This window comes from Corvus moneduloides, chromosome 3 (assembly GCF_009650955.1).
Source record: "Corvus moneduloides isolate bCorMon1 chromosome 3, bCorMon1.pri, whole genome shotgun sequence".
Lineage (NCBI taxonomy): Eukaryota > Metazoa > Chordata > Aves > Passeriformes > Corvidae > Corvus > Corvus moneduloides.
In genome coordinates this window covers 60,926,679-60,954,376 of record NC_045478.1, presented here as the reverse complement: position 1 = coordinate 60,954,376, position 27,698 = coordinate 60,926,679, and the positions used below count along the sequence as shown (strand labels likewise).

Genomic DNA, 27,698 nt, shown 5'->3' with positions numbered 1-27,698 from the left:
GGGCTGGCCAGTGTACATGGCCCAAGGGCTACAGGGGGAGGAGGGTCATCCCCTCTGTCACTGCTCCAGTGTTTGGAAACCTCTGGGAGAACAAAGGTACCTGCACTCTGGAGCTGCACAAATAACATCAGGCTGAGCTGTCCCAAAGACTGGACAGATGGTTCTTGCAGCTTCAACTAGAAGACATGCCCATGCCCTTACCTATCAAAGGACTCTGGGGAGGTGTTATGGGTTATTAAAAAGCATAAGAACCTTATGACAGGCAGACTGACAGGCCATATCCTCTTTATATCCTCATTTAAATATAGACTTCAGTATGAGGCATGCAGTCTCATTGATTAAACTGGAATTAAGAAATCTAACAACACGTGTGTGTGTGTGAGAGAGAGAGAGAAGAAATGCACACATGGCACATTAGTTTCTGGAACGACATCACTTCATATCAGCTGATTCAAACAAAACTGAGTTGCAGTCAGCCTCAGTGACTTCAGATGTACATTTTGGGATTTCCTATCTCATTTCGGCTAATTCCTTTGGGCAGAGTTAAATGTATCCTTTTCCTTTCTTCCCACACTCTCCCACAAGTACAACTTCACTTCAATCCATCCTCTATAGAGCACTTTCATGGAGGCCAAGACATACAAGTGACTTATTTTGAACCATAGAAAAGAAAGTGTTGAACTTGGTTTTCCCTGAAAGTCAGTAAGCTAAAGGGAAAAATGCTTCTGGAAAGGATTTAGTAAAATTAAGCAATAACCTTTTTTCTATAGCTATAACTTTTAAGAGAGCAAATCTTCCAATCACAAAAGGGAACTAGAATGATATGTCTTAGACCATGATCTGCTTGACCTTTAACTAACAACAACAGCTACTTGTGCTTTCACATGTGTCTGTGCATCACATTTCTGCAAATCAATCTCTAGAGATAAAGCAACATTAGCAGTGACTGGAATAAGATATCATGCTGACACCCAAAATAAAAAAGACTTTGCACTTCAATGGTTTATGTATAAACACATCATGAAGCATCTCTAAAACACTCAAACTCTGCAGCTTTTCTCTGTATCTTCTGTTTCTTTCCCCCCACCTCAAAGAGAAATGGCAAATGAAATATCCAGAAATAACATATTTAGTGTTGAACACAGCCTTTCATTCTTACACAGCTATGTCAACCCATATAAAATGCAATTACCAAGAGGATCAAATCAGCCCCACACATAATGACATTTCTCATTAACCTCATAAAGAAGTGAATTGAAGACAATAAAGCAGTGAATTAAAGACATTCAGGTACTTGACTGAGATGACAGAATACATGCATACAGAGATGGACAAGCTTCAATGGTCACAGTGACTGGTCATCCCAGTGATGCTCAACTCAATGACCAATTCAGGAAAGACCTTCCTCTGAAAATTTTGTCATGAAAATACAAAGTGTCACTATTTGCCACTTTCTTGCTACTTTATTCTTGGAAATTAAGTTACTTTAGAAATGAACTGAAACACCACAATAAATCTTCTATTTTAAATGAGTCAATACTCAGTGCTTACTGCATGACATTATACAGCTGGTACAGGAAAAAAAAAAGATTAACAAAAAAAGCCATACATAGTTTTACAGACCAGCATTATCAGAATTTTTTGAAAAGATTCTGGTTTTAAGATCTTATAAGAACTCTAAATATTGGTGAAAACTTTTAGAGGACGCAGGCAAAAGAGGGAAAGATGGAAAAGGTGAAAAAAATAGGAAAAGCTTACCCCAAAAAACTCTTCCTACAGCAAATGCAGATTCATTTTCTCTGGAAGCATAACTCTATATACACCATACTGCTCAATTTAGCCAACAAATAGCAGATAATGAGGAATTGTGGTTCTCAAATATCCTAGAAATGTTATTGTCCAGAAACATATTTGCCGAGTGAGCCCCCCACCCCACCCTGCCATGATTACTTGTGCACTTGTGAAGCTGTGTAACTGGTTACTCTCCTGGAGACCTTCAGCACAGGATTAACGAGTGGCTAAGAGCCATCCTTTCATTCCAATTTTAAAACCGCAGTTTTGATACCGAGCTGGACACCTGCCACCACTGCAGGCCTCAAAGAGGAATAAGGTTATTAAAAAAAAAAAAAAAAAAAAAAAAAAAAGAGTGTTTTGGTCTTACGGGAAAGCTCTTTTTCCCAGTCTGCTGCTCTGCGGCATCTTCAGCCTCCTTGGGGAGTGCGTTTATTCCACTGCCAGTTTTACATTCCAATTCCAGAGAGCTGCAGGCACGGCAAGCAGTATCTTTCAGTTATTTAAGTTTGGGAGTCCTCCAGGATTGCTTTCCATAAGCTGTCTGGGAAATGCTGCTTGATAAATTCGCACTATGTTTAGGACTCAAACTCCTTGCACAGTCTGCAGAAAAGACTGACGAAAAAGGCCTTCTTAAAACAGTAACATCCCCACCACACACACATACCACATCACCAACCTAGACCTACCTAATCTGTCAAGAGAAATGGGAATAAAAATCCTATTCTCTGCCAAAAGAAAATAAATTAGTTGTATACTAAATTAATTATAATAACTTAAGAACAAACCCAAAACCTTCTCAAACTTCTGAAATGCACATATTTACATATACAACACCTCTTTATTCTCTCTTCTAGACACATGGTTAAATTACTGAAGCTACCAAGTAGCACCAAAGCCACAATGGACATCTCTTTACTGAAAACGTAGTAAAATCTATCAGCCTAACTTCTTTTTCATGGTGTGCATGAATACTGAATTTTTCTTCTCTTCAAACACAGTTATGGGGAGATAGAGAGTTGTTGTCAATTTTGTTTGGTTTCGGGGGTTTAATTATTAATTTTTTTAAATACTATTTTTTCCTAATCCAAAACTGAAAGCTTGCAAATCTTTAGAAAGAGCGGAAACAACCGGAAAAGAGAAAAAACACTACTGCAGTGCAAGAAAGAGCATTTACCTTTTTCCAAGACTATTTTGAACAGAACACTTAAATGTGAGCCTAAATCTTGAGCCAAGAGTTAAAACTGTAACAAGAGTGAGATCTAAATTAACTGAGGAGGTCCCGATGGTATATGGCACCACTTGCTAGCAAAGCCACACCCACACTAATTGCATGAGGTCAGTTTCACACATATATAATGTTAGTAGATAAGCAAAGAGTAGAGCACCGTGCATAATAAGGAACCAGCACCGACATTTAAACAGTCAACTCCAGCCCTTAAAGAGTACAAGAGTTTAGGTCCTAGAAGAATCAATTAGCTGTTCAAAGGGCAGGGCACACCAGATGTGCAATTACCGCATATTCTAAAACACCTATTATTGCTCACTATCACTGGCTGTGTTCACTATGGCTTATATTATCAGTAGTACAATGCATACCTCAGTAAAGTGCTCATAAAGAGTCAAAATATTACTTGAAAGTATCCTAGCATTAAGGGATAAGTTCTAGCTGTATTGGAGGGCAATGCATACACTGAAAGAGTGCTAAACTGAGTAACAACTACAACTGAATGCTCCATCAGTGTTTGTCAAACAGCTTGTGCATGCCAAGCAGTAAATTTAAAAGAAAGTTCACTGTATTTTCCAGAAGCTAACTTCAGCAGTTATCAATATCAGCAGGTACATGCTTCCAGCATTTATTAAAATACACCCCACAAACCTAAGTAAAATACTTCATGGGTGGGGGCCAGCACCCTGTTCATTTAAGCTTCAGGGAAACTACCTGTCCCTTCTTTCATGTGTTCAGACCAAATTTTGCAACAAGGAAGCTGCAAATGGAAAAAGACTAACTAATGAAGGTTTTTCATTAATTCTTTTTAAACTTCAGCTGTGTGAACTAAAGATAAAGTATGTTTACTCCCTAGAAATCATATTAAAGTATGAAGTGAGTCAGGGCCCCTAGAGATAAGAAAATAATGTCTTTAGATAGGCTTTACAAAGCTCAATTTTAAATTGAAAAGACTGACAAATCCTGAGATTTAATTAATACTGACAGGTCTGGACCGCTGGGAACATTTCCATAATTTCAATCATCAAAGTAATTACTGAAGGTTTTAGGGCTGGATGGGGGAGAAAGAAGATGGGATAGCAAAGAGGAAGGAGCAAAGGAAGCAGCTTGTTTCTCACCACCAGCATAGCAATTTTTAACTTTGCAGTTCTTCACCTAACTTTGATCAAAAAAGAAAAATAAACTCAACCCAATGATAACACTTGAACACTGAACAAACAAACAGAAAACTAATTTAATCATCTTCCACCTTCCTCCCTCAGGCAGCACTAAGCAAATGAGCTACATCTTCCTGAACAAAAATTCACAAGTAAATACAGTGTTTGTCTTTTCAGGTCTTTTCTGTATGACCAGGAACAGATTTTTTCCTTTCATTACTGTAATCAGCATTCAAGAATTTGGAGTTTTGTTCAAAAATGGAGTTATTTGACATACTTCATGCACCTTTGTAATATACATGAAGAATTTGGAGAAAGTAGAGTTTGATTTTCAGCTATATCTATCAAAAAGGAAGCCACCTCTGATAATAATAATAATCAGGTAATACCTCATCCAATTCCAAGTTTCCCATTTTTACATGCTTGGCTTTGGCCACCACATTCAAATATTAATAGTGGACCCAATTCACCAAACAGCAACGTGCACTTTTATCTTTATCACATATGCTTAACTTTATTCTTCTGAGCAAAGAATGAAGGTCAGAGCAATCTCACTTTTCTTCTTAAGCAGAGTTATTCACTTAAATATTAAACATATCTCACAAGTTATATGTCCATGAGTTCACGCAAAGCATTTCTACTCTTTTTCATCACAATTACGCAACCTGCCTAGAGTGTGACAATATCACAGATCTGTTGTGGAGTGTATTATCCTAAAGAGAAATTTTAGTTCTTTTTGTAAATATGCATTTTTACAGAGTAATGTTAGAGTAAAAATACAAAAGGCATTCCCTAAAACAAACAGAAAGGCCAGAGACCAATACATTAAAGGCAGCACTTACAGACATACCAAGGAAAGGACAGATACAGTCATATGACCATCTTAGCTATAGATTTCTGAGCAGGCACTGACAACATCCTGGTGCAAATGTAGCAGCAGAAGGGCTACCAGCTCCCTTAACCCTTAACATTACTCAGCTAAATGCAGGAACAGCCACAGGACCACCAAGTCCCCACCATCATTGCTGGATTCTATTTAATGCTGAAGAAAACATATACTTTGAATATAGTCTAGATATAGGATATAAGCATACAATACAGATTATTTGCTGCCTTGATAGTATGATTTAGAAGTCTTTTCACAACAATAGGATCAAATGCTAAGCAAGGCTTTGCATTTTAGTTCACTAGCTATATTGATTAGAAGCACCTCATGTCACCTCACGATTTATTCCTACATAGACCTAGCCAGTATAAATATATGAAAAAGAGTCAGTGTTGTATAAGAACTATAGATACTGTCATTATATCAGGGTAATGTGCAGAGAAGCTCAATGATTTTGTGAAGAAAGAGGCAAGTGTTGGATTTTAAGCATTTACAACATTTTCAATTTTCAGTAAGTTAAGGATCTATTACTGTTTGCCTTACATAACCCAGAGGAGTAGAAACAAACAGAAACTGCAGTAGATATATCCTTATAAACAATGTCTTTGTAATTTTAGATTAAGAACTAGTTCAGACTAATGACAGTAACATAAAATACAACATATTCCCCGACTTCCTCATAGCTTTTATCTGCCAAAAGCAATTAAGAGTACTGCACCTTTGGGGAGTCATGAGGAAGGGAGGGAATGCTTGATGAGGTTATATCCCTTTCTCTGATAAAAAACAAAGATCCGACTCGATTCCACAAGAGACTGGATATCAAAAGCTATTTTGCTTTCGATTTTCCCCTGGCATTGGTTCACTCTTAAATCTTACCAGCAGGATCAGCATTACATTCAGATGTGCAGATTTTTACATTCTTAAAAAAAGTAAAAATAATAATAACAATAAAAAAAATTTTAGAAGTTCATCTCTCAAAGTCTGAATGAATCTTTTGGTTGAGTTCCCCCTTTGATCTGAACAAGTCAACCCTGAATTCTGAGTTAAATGCCTTTGAGCAGGCATATTCTGTACTATTGTTACACGTTAAACTTGCAGCAGAAACAACAATCATGAGCACTTGCTTTTATTGGGTCTCAAGCAGCATGTTTCTTGCACTCTTCTGCCAGCTGGAGCCTGGGTGATCACTTTCAGTTCAAACACCTGTGCCCACGGCCATGACACCTCCTTGAGAGTCCATTCCCACTAAATCCCCCTAAAGCTCAAAGAAGTCTTCAACTATGGGCAAACATAATCCTTCCTTCAGAGCCTAAATGCAGGGAGTATTAGAGAAAAAAGAGGCAAACACCCTCCATTGCACCAGGGAGATACACCATCTTAGTCTAGCCCAGTTTACTCCATTATACACTAATAGCAATATTGCTATTGCTGCAGTACCTTGAATAAGAGTAACAAAACAAACTCAAAACAGATCAGAATTTATTTTCTTCTTGTAGGGAAGGCCTACACCTGAAATATAATCTGAAATGGCAAACTACCTGGCTCTTGGGTTAAAAAAAAGAATATGAAGACAGCTCTTTCAAGTATGATGTCTACAAGTTTCTTTTACCATGCAGACTACAGCTAAGACAGAATTATGATTTCTTTACTTCTATCTGATTCAACTTCTCTACACGACTACCTTTCTCTCAATATGGAATAGGAGAAAGCATTAACTTCTGCCATACTCCTTGTTCTCCTCCTATCATGGGATACTCTCAATTAACCAGTTGTCAGTGCAATCATACACTATTATAAAACCAGAAACCTGAGAAATGGAATACAATGGTTTTACAGATTTTCTTTTCTAGCCACCACTATCAGGATTCTCTAGGATTACCTTTAATCCTGTAATCAGAAAGACCATTTCACAATGGGGCTAAGAATTTACCAAAACCAAACTAAAATGATACCTTTTTTTGCTAAGGGAGTAAAGCTGATTTAGTTCCATCATGGTAAAATGGAAATAGGCTCCCATTTTGTTCATGCTGAATTGTAGAATATGCTGTGATATCAGCTTGCTTTAGACGAAGAGATCCAACTGCCCACTAGGATTTCACATTGCGATCACTATCACAAATTAGCCATTGTCATTGAACAATTCCCTCCTTTTGAGCACTGAAAACATAGCCTTGGACATTTGATTAACAAATTCTGTCCCCCCATGCATAAACACAAGAAAAAGATTCCTTTGTAAAATGGTACAACAAAAGGTAACAAACCATATCACAGGCGTAAGCACATCACTGGCACTCTTTCCGAGGTTAAATCACAGCCGTCCAATCTGCCACCAGAAGAAACTTACATTCATGTGTATTATTAATTTTCTTACCAGCAACCTCACTGTTTACCTGACAACCTGTTCATTTCCCATGTATACTGGGAGAGGTTATGAAAAGGCATTTCAAGGGAAATTCCAAAGCTCAACATAAATAAAGGATTAGTTGGTGGACACTACTTTCAAGATAAGGAGGTATATCCCAGCAGTAAAGGCACCTGAGCTAATTAAGCCCTTCTAACCACAGAATGTTTACTCTGTACAAAAATTGGCTTCAGATGTTTTCAATGTGACACTAGCTGCAGAACAGCCAACAAAAGTACTACCTGTTTGCACAAAACAAAATGAAAACGGGATGACAAAAAAACCTTGTCTGGGTTTGAAACTCCAACTTGTTTGATTTCAGTATTAAGTTACTCAGTTATGAATGAGGGATGAAACAATGGTAGCCAGACAGAACATGCCCAATAAGCAAAAAAACCCTTTTAAACAGGATTATACCAACCACTGAGCAAGTATTGTAAAAAAAATTAAAACCCACCAAAAACACACCTTAAAATCACAGCTCCTGTTTGCTCTCCTTCAGACAGATTAGAGATTTGGAGAGCACAGCTCATAATCACAGGCTATATTTAGATATCATTGTACAAAAAATAAGCTAGTCTGGGTACTGCATTCTAAATACAACCAAGTAATTATACCAAATCATTGGTAAATACAATCCCAGGACTTTGAAAATTAGCACTTACTCTTGGAAAGCCCACACATTTGTGGTGTATTTTACAGGCAAATTCGTTTTTCTACATCATTTTCCAATCCTTCAAGTAAGGATAAGGTCTCCTTTCATCCAGTCTTAAGGAATGCAGTTTCAGAGGAAACCCCTAAGAACTTTTTTATTCTTCTTGGTGTTTATGAGCACACTGACCCCTCCTAACTGTGACAGTTTAATCTGTCAGTAAAATTACACTTGCATTTCTCCTGCTCATGACATTGAGATTTTGAATTTTTTTTTTTTTTAAGAGTATATTTCATGCTTTTTGTTTTGGATTGTAATCTGCAGTTCAGCAGAGATCCTCCTGGATTCTAGAACCATGATGCTTCTTCCCTTTAATTCAAGTGGAAGAGACCTGTGGGATCTTGAGAGCTGTAGTATCCAACTATCACAGTAAAAATATTTTTAAGATTATATTTGTATACGATGACCATCTTCAGTAAATCCATAACCAAAGAGCAACGATCATTGTCATTTAATCTCTCAACCAAATTTGCCAACATTTTGACAAGCTCATTGTGTTACAATATGGGTGAAGCTTCATCTGAAAAAGAGCCAGCCACTACTCCTCAGTTTTCTGTCCTAGTCAGAACTTAACTCCTCCCAGTTGCAAGCAACTATCTTCAGTAACAAAACAAGCAGTAGGCATTAAAGAGCCTTACAGCAGTGGATAGTTACTGCTTTATAAAGATATGATTGTCAGCATCATCTTTTTTGCCTTAGGTTAAGATCTGGGACTATAGGAACAAAGAAGGGTGGTAGGCAGAGTGAAACATTATTAAGTACTAACCATGGAGGAGAAAAAGAAAAGAGAAAATTCCCCTGAGATGACAGGTTAAATTCTTCCCTTCGGGTTGCCTAGAACACTGTCAAGTTCCTATCAAGGTCCTTAGGCAAGTCAGGGACTTGTTTAAGTATTACAGGCAAGGAAATAAACAGACCCAGATTTCAAAGTCTCGTCCCAGAGCCAACAAAAACGCTGCTTTCCCTCTGCAAGCTGTGCCTGTTGCTCTGTGGAAAGCTATCAATTACATCCTTTCCAACTTGGCATTAAAAGTATCAAATTGCCCTGGCTGGATGAGAAACAGCCCCTCATCTGCTTCAGAGACAAAGTATGTTTTTATTGCTTGAGTCCAGAAGTTCCATTATTTCATTAGCATAGAGTTAACACCAGAGAGAAGGGAAAATGAGTTACAGTCACTTTTTCAGCATGCATGAAGCAGAACATCTTACTAAGGCCTGAAAAATCTTGAATTAAGCCTTCACATTTAATAAAATTGGGCAAATCCACCATACAAAGTATGATTTGCCCTGCAAAGTATTTAAAACTAACAGCAAAGCCCAGTGGTAAGTGGGCTCAAGGATGCTAATCAGCTCACATGCGAAAAAACCCTCAAATGGAAAAAAAATTACATTCCTGCTGGTCTTGCTCCTGAAATGTTATGGTTTGCATGCTGGGTGAGAGTAAGCAGAGGTAAGTGAATATGTAACCAGGCATAGGATGGGACTGTTCCTTCTTATGGTACTACTGATAAATGTGCTTAGCTTTATCATGAAATCATAGCTCTTTTCCTGCAAGCTGGAAACTTTAATGTGAGTACTTAGCAATGAGCATGCCAACCTCTCTATATCTATGAATCGTTCATTAATTTAAAGTTACTCATTTGCTTAAATGTCTTGTTCTGAGAACTTTGTAGTACTGACTCCAAATATGCTGATTTCTGATCAATAAGCACTTTAAAATTATGGGTTTTTTCCATGCTAATATTAGAAATGATGCTATTGGCAGTTTACAGGAGGTGTTTCAAAACTAACTTATTTTGGTTTTTAAGCAGAGGAATGGCATTCAAAGTACATGTAAGCTTTCTGACCATTCCATTCCCATTCCTGATTTAAACACAAAATATTGCTATAACATCTTGTTGTGAAGATCTTAGAGTATCTTAAACACACTGTATAAACTTCAGAAGACTATTCTGTGATACTAATCACAATTATTCTGTAGTTACAAGGACACAGAACAGTAACTTGGACTGTGAGCCAACCACGTGTGACCCAAAATAGAAAACAAATAGATTTTGTCTGTGTCTGTGTATTTGCTTCAGGACACAGTTTCTTCAGGAATGTTTTTTGTTGTTCTCAAAGTTGGCAGTCCACAAATCAGCCTAAATTAGTCACCTCCCCAGAACATACTAGTGTTTCAAAAGGGACATATTTTAATCAGAAAATTAAACGCAGCATCCTTAGAACTTTTAACCATAACCTGTGCATCAGTTTATTTACCACAGTGGTAAGTAAAGCCAGTGAATCACTGCATATTTCAATTTCTATTGCATCAGGCTGTTTGAAACTATACTGTTTTCAGTATCCAATACTGAAAAAGAGGACCCTCGGCATTTTAGCAAGAGTAACTCTTGTGAGACTCTGAAGAGGTGACAAGGGATTTTTCAGTAATATAAGTCATAATTAGGACCAAGCCAAGAAGCAAATTTGTGAGTCATTATTTTGATCTTCAAGTCACATGCACAAGGTTAGTAGACATAATATGCAAAAACACATTCGAGTACTTTGCAGAAGCAGATCATTTTGCGTGCACATATGTAGATAACTAAGCAACTATTCAACATCACAGAAGAGGTTCTTTTGTGTTTCTGAAAACAGAGTTCTCTTACACGACTTTTAGGAAATACTTCACTAAAGACTTCTGAGCCTAAATTTCAAAATCCTACTAGTGTTTTCTCCTAAATTTGTCTCTAAACTGAGATAGTTTTAAACAAATCCATTTCACTTTTGAATGTTTCATAATGTTCTTCTAGTAGGAAAAAAAAAAAGGAAAGAAAAAACCCACAAACCCCCAACATTCAGGGTTTTATTACACACAGGAGCTAAACACGTATTTCCCATTTGTTCGGTAAGTAGGCCACAGATTTCTTTTTTTTAATTCTGAAACCCATCCAAGTTAAAAATCTGAGCTCTTTTTCAAGCTTTGATTATTGTTTAGATTTCAGTGGCACATATACAAAACCACCCTAGAGCCCTCCCTTGCATTGTATTAATATTTGCAACACAACACACACAAAGAAAGAAAGGTAGGTGTCTAGGTAAGAGAGGGACCAGCCCCTAGCTTCCTTCCAGTCTACTTAAGCAACGACACCTCTCAATCAGGAGGTGCTTCTTTGGCAAGGAGCTACAGAAAACAATCCAAATCCTTCTCTCCTTTCTAACTCTCAGCCAATCTGATTATCAGGGTTTTCAAGTACTCTGCCAAGGTACTGAGAAAAGATCACAGGATAAAGTCTAACAGCCACAACTGTGTGATTTAAGAATGAAAGTGACTTTAAGTCATCAGTTCAGTACTGTTTCCTCTAATTACTGGATCATTTCCTAGCTGGACATTTACGGTTTTTGATTATACAGCTGCTAAGATACCTGTGATCACAGATGACTGCTATATTCAACAGCATCCAAAGTTCAAGGCAACAAAATGAACTCAAAGTAGCTTTTATCTTCCTTTCCGCTTAACCCTTCCAACGCCCTGTGCTATTACATGGTAATGGAAGTTACTGCTTCTCTGCAAACTGACAAGACCAGGGTGGGCAGGGAAGAACATGACAAAAACTCCCCTCTGCGTTTAAAAATTACTTGTAAAAAAAGCTCTTTTATTTAGTAGTTTAGCACAGTTTTAATCTGTAACCTGCAATTCCATTCAAAACTTTCATAATCATTTTGGACTAGCTCAGAGATTTACACCAGGGATTGCTCCCTTTTCCCTATTAAAAAAAAAAAAAAAAAAAAAAAAAGAATAAAAAAGGAAGAAAAAAAAAGGAAATAAATTAAAAGAGAGATTTAAAAAAAAAAAAAGGAAAAAGAATGTGCATTAATTACAAGGTACTGACTGACCTGGATTAGCCTTTATTCCATGTCAGCAGAAAAGAATTCCTGACATCTGCATCAATTACAAGGACTGCTGTTCCAAGTGGACTTCTTGTGAGAAATAAATGAAGAAAATCAACTTTTGGCTTGTTTCTGTGCCTAAGTTTAACCCTGCATAGTCTACTAATGAGACAGTACCTTTCTTATAAAGTCTTTCAAGTTATTTTAGGAACACAGCAATATTCCATCTCGTCAAGTTTCTGCCTGTACACTAATTCCAAATGGCTGGGAGAACAGTTTTCCCCTATTTATAAATAATCCTAAGCATCTTAATCAAATGGGAATAGGGAAAAAATGCCTACTTCCAGACAAATAAAATGATGTGCAGGATTTCAATGCAGTCAAGCTCTAGCTCTTACATTTCAAAAAGAACATCCAAGCATTGTAAAGACTGCAAAATAAGTCATGAGAAACATACACTGTCAGAAATCCTACGTTATAACAACAGGCAAAAGAAGCTCAATCTGTTCAATTTACACAGTCAAGAAGTGCCTGTCTGAGGGTCACAACCATTTCTTCAAACAGAAGTTTAATGGTGTAAGTTAAACACACAGACATGTTTGGTCTAGAAACAGGTTGAACTGATGGAATAATTAGGGATAAAAATCTTTTCGCCATGGTTAATTCTACAATAGAAGTTTTTGCTTAAAAGTCTAAACCTCTTTCTAAACAGTATGAGATCCCAGAAATAAAACCTTTGCAATTCAGGTGTTCAGCTTCCAAAGACCACATTTTGCAGGGGATGGGCTCACACACCTCCTGCAGTACTTCCAGACTTTAAAAACTTCTAAACACCTCTCCAACAAGTGCAGATTTAGTGTTTATTCTTTTCATCAGGAAGTCCACATATTTTCCTCAGCTATACCAAAACTTATTTGAAGACAAAAATTCCCACTTTCCTTCATACACCAAATCCAATAGGTAATACGTGTACTGACAAGCAGAATTACTGCTGGACTCAGCACTGGACTTCAAAAAAAGATGATTAACATATACAATCAAACCATACAGTTTTGATTAGTTTTACTTCTATCATTTTAAATTTCAGCTTTATACAAGGGATGGAACTATCAAAGGCATTCGAATACAGAAGGTCTCAAATGTAATGGTTTTGCAGTTCTTCATAAACTCAAAGTTAAGACAACTAAGATGTCATCTCTGCAGGGACAGACTGTGCAGTAAAGCCAGATGAAATTTGAAGCTGAGACCTGGAAGACACTGCTAATTTGAAAAAAGGTGGAAAAAAGTTAGTGACTTGCCAAGTGTTACTATACCTTGTTCAGTAGAAAGACCAAATATTCTGTAGAACTATAAAGTGTGTCAGATAAAATACATAGTAGTTGAACTTGCTTAAGTGGAAAATGTACTTCCAAATACATAACGTACTGGTAGAAAAATTATATCTGATGTATAAAATGAAATATCAATTAGTTGTGCTTCTTGACAGATTGTAAAAACAACTATAGGGTGAAATGTTTGAACTGGGATTTTCATATATCTTTACAAAGTAACAAACTAAGTCAGCCAAATACAGTACTTGAATACATCCGGACTTGAGGAAGCTTGCCAGAATGTCTAACTTGGCAGAAAAAGATTAAGCAGGATCAAGTCTGGTCAACAGGCAGTATTTTCAGCTCTACGAGACTCTGGGGTTTTTTTGGTTGGTTGGTTGTTTTCTTAGTTTTCTGGTTCTTTTTTCCCCTTTCTAATATGAATTCAATTTTAGAGGAATTTTAAAGGCTTAAATATGGAACCAAGAAGCCTCCCTGTATATCAGTGCTTACAAACACATTTGTTGGCTTATGTCAAAAGCAACCTATATTTCTTTTCTTTAAATTTAAAAATTAAAAAAAGGAGTAGACGTAAAACCAATATTTTTTTCCCCCCATACATTATCTTCAATGTGATTTTTCCTGCCCCGCAAGCTTCCCTCCTCCCCATGTTCTCTGTATTTCACATTAAAGATTTCCTGGTATGACATTATCAGTGTGGCCTTTCCAGCTCTTTTATTCACATGCAGAGAAGGGTGTGGGTAACTTATAAAAGTAGCTGTAAAGTAAATATGCCTATAAACTCTGACAATTTTATAAAAGGCAGTTATTTGTCTGAATTCAGAAGTGACAACAATGCAGTGACATTTTCCCACAATAGGTAAGTGCAAACCTGGTTTTGGGTATTGTACACTTCAGTAACAGCAGTAATTCCATTACTGAAATTTGTGAACTTAAAAAGCTTGTGCAATAATTTTTAGTCTTAACAAGACTTTGATTTCCCCACATCTCAAGAAAAGGCTCCACAGAAGCCAACTATCCAGATAGCCCACCTATCTTCCTAAAATGTGAAAATCTAAACACAGGCTCAGCACCCACAAAGAAGTGAAAAATATAAAACAAAAACCCCCAAAACAACCTCAAAAAATCTTCATTTAAAAACAACACATTCTTAAAACACCAAGGAAATGTATGAAGCTGAGTCAAATCCTGCCCATCAGGGCTCATAAAAAAATTTACCTCTATCCAAAGAAAGTCTAAACCACTATCTTCAGGCTGTTCACAAAAAGGAGGGCTCAGTACTTAAAAATGTGTTGCAATTCTGGTGGTTTTGGCTCACTCTCCTGCACCCTGATTACATAAACACAGCCCCAGCTGGGGCCAATGCTAGCTCTGATAGGGTTGTAGCATTCCTCTCCGGTGGCCAGGAGAGCTCAGTGTAGCACAGGGCACAGGAACACACTGGGACAGTTGGATTTAGACACAAAACTACTCCAAAGGCATGATCTGAATCATGTATCCATCTGTCTGAAATATGTGTGGCAAAATGGCCTGGAGCTGCTCTATTAATTATGTGGATTCCAGTCAGGCCTAAAGTGATGAGCAAGTTGTGGTCTGTGATGAATGCACAGCATCCATATATGATACAGACGTTTAAGTCACAACAAAAGATTGCAGAAGCCCAGCTGTACATAGAATCAGTTGTTCTGATTCTAAACCAGAACAATTTAGAATCAGTTGTTCTGATTCTAAAGCAGAAAGTCTAGCTTTCTGACTTGACATACAAGTTTCTGGAAGCAGCGTACAGAGAAACTTCCCCAGAAGCATAAAGCACTGTGAGTTCCCATTGCTGCTTCTCCAAATTAAATGAAGCTTTTCATGTCATCATGAGCCCTTTAGCTTTGGGAGCTGGCCAAAAAACCAGTACTCTCAGTACACCTGAAGCCTTGTAGAGCAGATAAACTCTATTGTTAGAAAACCTTAGGCATAAACATAAGACCTGTTTAAAAGCCATCAGTCCCTGTTACCATGGCTGTAGCCATATCTTGCAGTAACAGCTGAAGAACTGTGACAAGCATAGGAACTCAGATTCTCAACAGCATTAGACTTCTTCACCATGTGAAATGCAGGCATTATTTTTCTTCAGCACTCCTCTTACGAAACACTTAAAATATTTCTGAGCGCTTCATTAAATGCACAAGATTGACAGGAAATATGGAACAAGCCAAATATTTTTATTTGTAGATCCTAAAATTACCATTTCAAGATGTAACCTGAAACCTCAGTGCTGCAGCACAACTCACCCATATAGCTCCTTGCAACCACCGATTACTCTGTAATTACAAGAACCCATCTCCTTCCAGGAGGTGCTCTTTTAAGACCAAAGTCTCAAGAAGTGGGTCCAGGTATTTAAGAAGATGCAGGTGTGAGTTTTTTCCTTCAAGAGGTTGAAATGAGAGGGCGTGGCAAGCAGCAGAATGAACAAAAAACCTTTAAAAACGAATATACAGTTAGGACATTCTTCATCAATATTTCTGAGGAGATAAATGAGCAACTAGTTCATGATAGACTTCACACTCAAGAAAGTCATCTTTCTGTCACATCTCCTTTCTGTCACAAGGATTTCCTAGCTAGCAACTGTCAGTGGAAAGGATCTTTACATACTTTGCCTGTTTCAGCAGGTCACAAAATATCTGTGTAGTGGGCAGCTTTGGGGCTCCTTCAATTTCCTATTTGAAATTTGCCAAATGCTGTAAGATTAGACCAGTGCCTCCAGTTAATACTGTCACTTCTCTGAAGGTGGAAAGCCTATGATCCTCAAAAATTTTAGACAGCCTTTAAACAAAAAGAATGTATTTTATTACTACTCAGTTGTGAAAAAAAACCCAAAACACTAAAGACATGAGAAAAACTCTATTTATACATATCATACTTAGAGTGTGAAGAAGGCTCTCTGTGTCTCATTTTGAGTGACTACAGAGCTCCTGGGGCTGGGATCTAATACCAAGACTCTCCATAGGGTAGGGATCCTAACTGAGGACAAACCTTAAATGCAGCCGTTTGCTTTTTGGAAGAATTGTAGCAGAGTCTTATCTTCCTAAAGGATTTCGTGTTGCCTACAAATTGTATTCATATGGAAAAACTACAAAACATTCAAGGCAGGACATCCCATCTTTAGAAACACTGGCTTTCTTTGGATATGAGCACACAGAACCATCTCCTGGCCAGACATCAGGCAAAATTCCCTAACAATTAGCCTCATACATAACTTGTTTCTTCCAATATTGCTTTCCATGGTAAAACACATACCTTCTCATGAGATAAGATTTAACCATGAACATGAAATTTTTATGCAGTGAAAAGTACAAATACATAAACTGATAACCACCCTTCTTAACAAACAGACATTGAGAGGAAGCATGTGGTTTATAACTATCTCAACAGAAAGTAGACATAACAGAACCCAAATAATTTGGATTGCCTGGCTTTCCTGAACCACAAGAGTCCAGATTTGCTAGGACAGAGGTTAAGCTCAAATTCTTACCGCCTTAATCATTTTTTTGGTAATTCCACCATTGAAGCACAGGCTACATTGTGTGCATAAGGGGAAACTAGTGTTTACTGCACCTGGAAGCTGTGTCCATTTTAAATTAATCTACAATATATATGTTGCAGGAACCACTGCCAAGATGTAATGGAATTTATTTTAAGACCCACTCCGCAAAATCCACAGCTAAGAACAGATATTTTTTTTAAAAGAATTTGGTAACTTTTTGTGTCTTGAACTGCACAATTGATTTTGCAGCATATTCTGACCAAAGAGACAACCAGAAACGAATGTGGATATAATTTAAAAAATTGAAGTATCCTATGTGCTCTTTTGCCTGCACAGCTAATGGATCTGGACACAGTACAGAGGCAGCCTCCCACCTTTCCTCCCCTTCCCTGCTCTCCTCAGCTTGCTGACTCTTCAAGAAGTTGACTTCAGGAGTTTGATATATCGCTTCAAAACCTTTTATTGCTCATAAAACATCAAAGCTACCTCCCCTTCTGCTTTATCAGCAAGTAGCATTTCCCTCCTTTTTTAGGCTAAATAAAACTACAGGGAGCCAATTAAAAAAGCAAAACATAACAACTAAGTTTTCCTCTGCATATATTAATCTCTGAAGTTTAAATTTAGGATATCGAGGCCTCTCAGCCCACTTCTAATGTCAGTGGCATAGTTTGAAACTACTGCTAGACATATAACTGGGTAATTAAACAACAAAAAAATAGTGATACTTACTACTAGCATGCTTACATTTGCTAACTATATAGCACCTGTCAAAATACTTCAGAACTAAATGGTCAATAACAGGGAGGTACCTGTGCTGCTGCAACTCAAACAGCAAAATATCTTTGTACCTTTATTTTTACTACTTTGGATCTTTTGGTTTTAAGGATGTGATCAGCACAAGATGAAAGAATGTAACCTTGACATTCTCATTTATCTTAAGAGTTGCAGCTCACTTTAACTGGTAGCAAGTAATCAATTTTTGTCTCTTATCCTTCCATGTCCTTTAAGTTGCTTTGGAAGAAATATGGCTGGGGAGGTGGTGAAATCAATGAATCTGAAAACAGATTTCTGGCTTGTCACTTGAATAAAGCAGCAAGACAAAATATGGCAGAAATTCCAAAAGGGGGGGAAAAGCACAGTTGTTGGGATGAAAGCTGATTTACATTTAAGAAACTGTTGAAAAATTAACTGTTATTATTACTTAGTTTCTGTATATTAACCCTGTGCAGTTGCCAGCAATCTGGTTTGTGTTTCCACACAATAACATGGAATATATGATAGTAAAGAAAAACACCTCAAACCACCACCACTAAAAAGAAACCAAAACAAGCCATGATGAAAGTGGCAAAGGAAACTACTTTAAATCAGCATTTCCAACAGGACAATTGCCATTATAACTGTGCCTTTTTAGGCTGTTCCAGTTATTGCAGAACAGCAATTTAACACATAGTAGTTGCTTTAACACCAATAACTGTTCTGTTTGGTGACAAAGTCTTCCCATAAAAAAATCTCAAGAGAGGCAATGGTATCATTCCCAATCTAGAAAGAGCAGATGCAAAGCATACTGCTAACATCTGTAATCACAGAATAGTACTTTTATATTTTTACTCCAGGTCACACACAGCTAAGACTGCAGTATTACAGAGTATAACTTCTGGCTGGGGCCTTCTCCAAAAAACTATTATGATACTCAAATTATTTTTAAACAGAAAAAGATAATATAAACCTGCAATAGCTTTTTTAGGATCAGCAGCACATTTCTGAGGTGCTAAGCAAGACAGATGCTAAACATAACACAAAAATTTAAAAATGCTATTTATGAAGGAATGTTCAATCATTTTTTCAAGCATTTTATATACAGAGCTAAGCTCAAAATAATTAATACGTTCAATAATTAGACACTGTTTATCATTCCTTATAGGAAAAGGAATTTTTACACTTCAATACACAGAAAACTAGTATGCCACTTCTTTCTTTTCTTTAGCAAGGAACCTTGGCTCCTCCAGGAGTGTTTGAATTGTTTTAGAACAGTTTGGAAGAAATAAACAGTTTATTTAGAAATAAATTAGTACCATTAGGATTCAGAAGGGCTTTAAAGAAACTGTCTGTTTTTCATCAGGATGCATTACATTTGACTGCTTCATGCAAGCAACATTTAGCCTCCCTTATTTTGAACTACCCCAAACTGGTTATTTAGTATGTGCACATTATGTCTAAAACATGATACACATAATTTTATATCATGTGCAATTCATTGATACAAAAGCAAAAAAATGCATCAAACTCAAGTGCTACACTTCTTAATTACTTGAGAACTAAGAATTAGTTACCACTGAAACAGAAAAACAAAAGTAATTGTTTGAAAATGGGATCATTGATATAAAAAAGCCCTCCATAGTTTTCCAAACCTCAAGTTTAAGCTGTTCAGGCCACATAAACTTTTTATAATTCGTGGATGACTGCAATACTGATCTTTGGCAGGATACCAGCCAGTCAGGACACCAGGGAAAGTGCCTGGCATTTGAAGAACAAGTTATTCTACTTGTTAATAGCCCAAACTTTGTAATCAGCGACTTAATCACCATTACATTACAGCAACTGCATCTTCACTTCTGATGAGGAGCAGTCTTTACTATACTCAAACATTTCACAACGTCCAGAACAATCTACCTCTCGCTGCCCTTCACTGCCCTAGATCAAGACAGCCACCACCTCCTCCTCCTCTTCACTGAGCTGAGGAAGTTTGGAAGACCGTCCAGTTTCAGCTTGTTGGCGACTGAGAAAGAAAGTGGGACCCAGCCAGCATGGCTCAGTGACTAAGGCAGTTCATCACAGTGCTTTCAGGAAAACAGCCAGTCGATTCAAGGTTGTGGTTTCATGCCTCATGCACTACCAGAGAACACGAGCTGTGCTGCACACCACAGGGGCTGCACACAGACTGGCTGTAGCAAAGCAGCCTGCTTCGGCTGTTGCTAGTGCTCAACTTCTGCAGAGCAGAGGCTCACCCAGATGTCAGGAGTTATGATAAGAGTCATTATGCATTATGACAAGAGCCTACATCCCCTTTTTCAAAGCAAGATGTGCCACCCTCTTGCAGTATGCATAGGGAGGCCAACAATTTAGCGAGGAGTCAGAAACAGAATATCCAATTTCATCACCCTTCCAGTTCTTATTTCTCCCATTTCCAATCAGATTTCAAATCTACTTAGGCTTCATCACCTCCTTTTATAAACACTAGGGTTAAGAATTTCAGATACTGTCTTTATACAGAGACTTCCTCCTCCATCAAGATATGATTTTGGGGGCATTAAAAGCTGCTGCAAAATGAGGCTATGAACAGTAACTAAGGAATAATAACCTGGCAAAGGAAGATTAAATTACTGGGGACAGTGAGAATGTAAGAAGCATGTAGTATGTTTTCCCCACCATTTTTCTAGCTTCCAACCATTTTCAGCTAAAGGCCTCTCCTTGGTTCACAGTGGCTTATTTATTTGGAGCTGTCTTCTCTGGTCTCCCCTTCAACTCATGTGGTTTTTTAAAATTCACAATATCCCTTTGCAGGGAAGTCCACAACACCCACCACCTTCTGTATAAATAGCCAAGGCCTTTTATGTTCCATCTTACCCACCCAGTGTCAGCACACAGATTTTTTTGGTGCCCATCTCAGCATAGTGATGTACCATTAAGCCTAAAAGTGCAGTATTACCACAGTTGCCTAAAACTTCATATGCACATAAGATCTGAAAAAGCTTTAGAAAGATGCTTCATTTTCCCATCTACTTCAGTGTTTCTTTAAAAGGGATGTAGTAATAATAAAGCATAACAACAACTTTTTCCATGAACATGACACACTGAAAGCCCACACAGCATTGGGACTAAAGGCAGCATGCAGCACTTAGTAACCTGTATGACCACACCCTGGCATTCCTGCCATGAAAGAATCAGCCTTAGCAAAATTTGGAGGTAGAAATACTGATGCTATTTTCTTCACTGCATTTGAAGGGTATGATCCATTGGGCTGTGCTTGCACGTTTTTCCTGTGCAGTGTTGTGTATTACAGCAGAAATAGCACGCAAACGTAAGTCAGAGGAGTTACAAAACGGAATGAGTCTTATCACAAGCAGCAACAGAAACAGCTGGTAGGCTCCCACTAGTGCCATCAGGTACACAATGCAAGGAAAACCACTGCTTGTTGCTGTAGGATATTTTACAATGACATAAACTTGCTGTCCACAGGGATTTGTCAGTAGCTGTTTGTAAAGTCCAGGTGTAACACTCGTTTCCTTCAGGATGCAAGTGTGGACCATGAAGTCAGTAAGAGAGGATCCAGCTGTGGGAAGTCATGCCTCTTACTTCGTGAAAAAGTTGGTGTGGGAAGAGGGAAAGGAAGAAGACTTTGTGGGAGTTTAACTTCCTCATATCTTCTTCAAATATGTCTACTTTTAAGGCACAGAAAAACAACCAGTCAAGCTGACTGGAGAAACTGAATAAAGGTTCCCACATCCATATACATTTTCTAAGTATTTTGCATAAAGCTACTGCTAAGGTAGCACTTTGATACCCCAAGAACTTTGAGTCTGGGAGTCTTCCAAATAGATACTAAGGCAGACCTCATCTGGTTTCTTTGACGCAAGCCTAGCTATCTTAAGAACAGCTGTTCATGGGTATCATGACAAAAAATTAATCCACTATCCACAGGATGAAACACTTGTGTTTCATGAAAAGTATTCACTATCATCAAAATTTTCTTAAGCTATAAAAAGTTTGAATCCTGTAAGACAGATAATTTGTAATGAAAAAAGTCAACAATCATTCCCCTAAATTTTTGCAAATAAGTAACTGCTCAGCTCCAGATACCATCATGAGCAGCCACCGTGAATCACAGCGGCCTCTCTAAAGGTGAGAGGAGGAATTTGTGCAGTGGGTGGGGTACTCCTGTCACAGCCTTATTTCCAGTGGTTAACCATACTACAAGTTTAAGAGCGACTTTTCAGCAAACGCAAGCAGAACAAATGCTAATTCCTTTGCAAGCTAAAACAGAAATACACTCAATCCACTTCCTGGTATTGACATAGTACATTGTTCTAAATGCATCCATTGTAAATAGAATATAATAGCTTTGCTGAAGGTAAACAGTTAAGAAATAGTTATACGTTGGTCATGGTAGGAGTTTTTTGTTTTAATTTGTTTGTCTACCACTCCTTGATAGCTACACAAGCTTCTTGAAAAATATTTTTCCCGGTGTGATATGCACACACTTCCATCTTTGCAACAACCACATCTCCAGGTCCTGGGCTTTTTTCTCCCGAAAGCACAAAGCAAGCATTGACATTTATAAATGTAACTGTTGACTCTAAAAGGTTTGACAGAAGAGGTGGCAGAAAAGCAAATAGTCTGCCCACCCACTGGGGACCCTCGAGTCAAGGACTACGTTACAGTAACTTAATTACAGGAAACTCCTTTCTCAATTGTCTGCTCCTGTGTGCTCCGTGGCTTAACTGGAGTATATGGAGCAGTGGGTCAGGGGCAGGGAGGGGCACTGCTAGGTTAAAGCAACATTGGCCTTTTCAAAGTTTCCAGATAATCAGTTACTTGCCAACACTTTGCTTAACCCAACTTGACCCTGATAAACGAAAGAGGTTAATTGGTAGAAATTTGTAACAACAAATACAGCTTTTTCTTTTCTTTTAACCAATGGCTGCAAGAATATTTCTTTGGGAAAAAAATCAAATAGTAATAAGATGATAAGATTTCTGGAAATAATTACAAAAGTTCACATAAATGTTTATGCACATAAAGAGCATTGGTATTTTAATCATGAGAAATGAAACACTCACTTCTCAATTCTGACTCAGTCATACCAGTGAAACTTTTCTACATACCAGTTAGTTGTATAAATGCTAACTAAATAGAGATGCATATGATCAAAGACTGACTGTGGAAGTTTATCCTGTAAATCCATGCTGCAGCATATATGTCTGACAATTTTTTCCAGTAAACATTATCGTAACATCTTTGAATGTATTTATGACAATAAACCAACAAAAACTCTCGTTAACTGCCAGCACTAATGACTTCATATCATTAGAATGTCTTATGCATAGTAGAGTATTTTCATCACGACATAAAAACAGGCCTCTTAAGTGTAGATTCATTGTTATTCATTAGTTCACCCTTTTTTTTAACATCTAAAAATTAATTTTGAAACAGCAGTTAAAAACAAAGCATCCAGATTAAACCAAGTTTTGTTTAAGTAAACATTGCATTTGTTAAAGTGCACACACAGAATCACTCAGAATATTCTGAGTTGGAAGGGGCCCATAAGGATCACCAAGTCCAACTTTTATGTGAATGGCCCATACAGGGGTCAAAGCTGTGACCTTGGCATTATCAGCATCCTGCTCTAACCAGCTGAGGAAGAATATTTTACACAGACTCTGGAATAACTTCATGAGCTCTTATCACAACAAAATATGATAACTGCAATTTGAAAATGAAGATTCAGAATAATCTCATCATTTTAGTTAGCTATGTTTTGTCGTAGGCTTTCGCTTCAAGTGGACTCACTCCAATGCTTTTAGCATAAGTATTTATTTATAAGGGTGACACACAACATGTGAATCAGAGAGAGCTCAGTCTTAAAGACTAGCTGTAATTGCTTCTCCTCTTGTGTTGAGAGTTCTCCCAGTAACATGTGTTAAGCTTTACAGTAAGTTTTAGAAAGGCCTTCTGCAGTCAAGCGTAAAATTTTAATACCCTTTAAATGAAGAGAAATGCCTTTTTCTACTGCTATTGATGCACTTCTTGAAATTATTATTGCAGCATGTTTCTCCATGCCTTTCAAATGCCAAAACTGAGATTCAAAATCCAAGAAAAATATTTAAAACTAAATTTTGAGATGTCTGTCTTGAGGCATAGAATAAACCACCCTGAGCTGTAAGCTTTAATCAAACTAAAACACACATTTTAATTAATATAGCCCTTGTGTGAGGATCTAGAAAGCAAGGATATACAAGAGCTACTACAGTTTTTACACAATATTGTCAGAAACACCTCACAATCTTCACATGAAATAGCAAATTCTTATAAAATATTGTAATGACACATCCAGCAGTGATTCTGAGGAAGGAATCAAATTAGCAGGATTACAATTTTTTCAAAGATTGGATTTTCCCTGAAACCAAGTACCAGATCTTCAGATGTGGGAATTTAAAATTAATAGACCTTGAAAAGAAACAAAATGGTCTGACTGAGCACTTCAAGATTCCACTGATTTAGTGAAAATCACACAGACAATTCCTCCTTGTATCAATCATCCCACATCTTAAATGTCAGCTTTGGTTTTGTGAGACTCAAGTATCCCATACGAAAACCTGGCTTCAGTTAACAAGATCTCTTCAGCAAATGGGACAAAACATCTTCTCTAACACTGAAATCCTAGCAGTGCACTGGTCCTCCCCCCTATTATATATTTTAGTACTATCATGGATGATGGGCTAGAGAGGGATGGAGAGCTTACACAAAAATAAGTGAAAATTTCCTGCTATCTAGATAAATATGCACATATGATACTAATTCAGCTCTCCCCTTAAATTTAAGGCCAGTAAGAGAAACTCAGTTTTTAAGTTAAAAAAATTTTTCACAGAATCCCAATGCTTCTTTTTTTTTTTTTTATAAACAGTCAAAAAAATGGAAGAAAACTACTAACCTTCACTTCTGGGCACAGGCTCTGTAGCACCCGGTGTTTTATCTGGCATCTCTGTAGACACAGGCTTAGTAAAACCTAATGGACACAAAGCAAACAAAGTTCTCCATCAAAACCAACACGTTTCAGTTAAGGCACTCCCCTGCTCCATGGCCCCTGTGAAGGATGGGTTTTCAGCTTTCATAGTTTCTGTGTTTGTGTGTAAGGAGTGTAAACAGGCAAAACTCCCTTGGGATTAACTGCAATACCATTCGGTAGACTCTCAATTGGATGTACTACCAGGTAGGCAGGCACAAAAGGACCCTCTCATACCTGAAAGTGCTAATTACATCTGGGGAACTTCTGCCTTTGATTTCATACATTTTTCTCCCTCAGTTAATTTCTAGTGAGAGGTCTATGAACTGGGATGGAAGAGCTGCTTACACTCAAGTACTGCTGAAGTTAACCATGGAGTGACCATCCAGAGGGTCACATCAGCCTGCACCAAACAGAAAATCCCACTAACTAAAAGCTTTACTACACAGTCGAGCACCAGTATTTTTTCCAGCACAGCAGTGGGCAGAGAAGAAAAGGCTTCTCAGGAAGGCACTGAACACGTCTCCTCTTACAGCAACCTTATGTACCCTCTGTGGTACTGGCTGATGGTCAACATGTGGCCACCACATACCGACTGGGATTTTGTATCCTCCTTTTTAGCACCTTTGAATATTTTCCCATCACCAGCAATGCTGACGCTCCATTTTACATAATGAAAGCCTCAAGACCAGACAGGATGCACCAAGAAAAGACAAATCAGAACAAAGAAGATCTTCTGCCTGAAGGAGTTTGTGTGCCAAGTGGGACAGGGACTTCACCTCAGCTGACAATTCACCCAGCTCAGTGCTGTGTATAGCACTGTACAGAGTGCACAGCATTGGAAGTATTCACAGTACAGCCTTAATTCCAAACAAAGGAATCATCTAGTTTCTATCAACACTGAGGCAAAGAGCGGATTTGGGATGCAGATTTCAAGCCAGCCATCAGACCCAGAGTTATGGGAGACCTCCCCAGATAACCCTGCAGCAGAACTGAGACTGAACTCCAATAAATGGCCCTTTTTCCCTCCCTTCTTAAATTATTTTCCTTTCAAATTCATATAGCTTGTTTTGAATCCTATCCTCAGACATAAAATGAAAACATTTCTGCCCTGGTGTCCAATAAAAAGCTTAGGTTTACATTACAACCAAACTATACAAAATTTGTAGGATTTCTTAAGCAGTTTAAGTCACAAAATAGTATTTCATGTTTGTTTTCCAGGGCAAGTATATCTGTCATATTTAATTCACAAATATGTAAAATACTTAGAAATATTAGACACATATGAGCATACCTTAGGGTGGAAATTAATTTCTATTTAGCTGATGGAAATTCTACTACCTATGATTTCCTGGATCAGCCAATTCATCTCTTCTCAAGGTAAAATCCACCACATCTTACTCAGGAATTACTTTGTCCTTAACATAGATGTTTTATCCACACAACAGTATATATACTGAAGACTGTGAGCTAGCTAATCATCTTCTCTAACTCCCCCAAATTAATAGCTACAACACTCACTCACCTGAAGGTCTGGGTTTATGAGTTCATAAACCACAGCTGGACAGTGCCACACACTGAACAAACAAATGTGCCCACAACAGAGATTTAAACAACTATAAACACCTAGGGGTCTCCAAATGCCTTTATAAATCTGCTGTGAAACAGAACCCACTCTCCAGAAGACAATTAAAAAAATTAATTTGTTCTTCAAACAGATTACTCAAATTTAATTATCTATGCTTATCATCACTAAACAGTTGGCTAGAATAAATACACCAACTAATTCTAAAACTTGGCAAGCTCATGTCTAACCCTCTGCATTCAATGATGCACTACATATTCTCTCAACATTGCACCAGTTTATAAATCAAATTCCAGTTATCCAGTGGTTTACTAGTAAAGTTGATAGGAACTAGTTAATCACAGAGTGTATTTGAAACAAGAAATTTCATTAATAAGTACTATATTTACTTTTTGTCATTAATTTCAAAATACAATAAATGTTTCCTGTAAACTTTACATCTTAAATAAATCATTTCATATCATTTATTCAGAAAACAACATGTTTAAAATGGAAAAACATGGATATATGCATATCTGTTTTCTGGTTTTGGTTGGTTGGAGTTGCATAGACTTGAAATAAATATATAAGTAAACTTCATCATGAAAATGCTCACAGAGTCACTCACTGACATGTTAATGACAAAAAAAAAAAAAATCAGTAGTCTCAGAAATAATTTTGGGCTTTTTTCTACCGACTTTTGTAGAGGTGCTAAATACAAGCAAGAAAAAAAGACTTCTTGCCTCTTCTGCCCTGATCTTTATTTACATAACTCCAATTTTTTCTTGTCTAAAGTAGGCCAGCCTTTTCTGCTTGGCCTTCTGAGGAAGTGATAGCCTTGCTTTTCTGTTATTAAAACTCAATACCAGAAAGCAATTTTACTGCAAGTATGACACGCCCCACCCATCAGTCATTTCTCCAAATTTAATAGAGTTCCTGTGCTTATCCCTCGCTATGGAGCATGACCTATCATTCCCAGCACAAAAGCAAGTAGGATTCAAATGGGCGTTGAATGACCTTGTCATTTTTAATAATGGAACAGTAACTTGAAAGCTTGATCATTCAATTACTGCTCACAAACCAAGGTATTTATTGAACAGGTTCAGACCTGCTACAGCTACAACAACTCTGTTTCAAGAGCTCATTTGGATAATTCACAGCAATTTTAAAAACTAAAGTCCCACTAATGGTTTTCTACAGACTTACCAGTTCAGCAGCTCTGCATTACAAAAAGTGACAGCAAGGGCAGCTTAATGTAGTTACAACAGGCTGAAAAAAGTCAGCCTCTGTGCCTAGAAAAGTGCATCTTCAGAACAGTGTTTGAAGCTCTCAGACCTCCAAGATCCCTGAGTCCAGCTGTTAAACTGACACTGCCAAGTCCACTCCTAAACCATGTCCCTAAGTGCCACGTCTACATCCCTCTTAAATATCTCCAAGGATGGC

The 27,698-nt window shown here is 37.6% G+C and overlaps 1 protein-coding gene across 3 annotated transcripts in view; it reads right to left on the bottom strand.

Moving 5' to 3' along the window:
* The window catches only part of PLEKHG1 (pleckstrin homology and RhoGEF domain containing G1), a 127,548-nt gene that overhangs the window by 65,121 nt on the left and 34,729 nt on the right, over positions 1 to 27,698 (bottom strand). For 2 of the 3 annotated variants that reach the window (XM_032101842.1, XM_032101843.1), the window contains exon 3: positions 24,620 to 24,694. In XM_032101842.1, coding sequence (XP_031957733.1) covers positions 24,620 to 24,668 — 49 coding nt within the window. In that variant the 5' untranslated portion in view covers positions 24,669 to 24,694. Of the gene's footprint in view, positions 1 to 16,019; positions 16,191 to 24,619; positions 24,695 to 27,698 lie in introns of all 3 variants that reach the window. The other variant, XM_032101844.1, reaches the window with a different exon arrangement.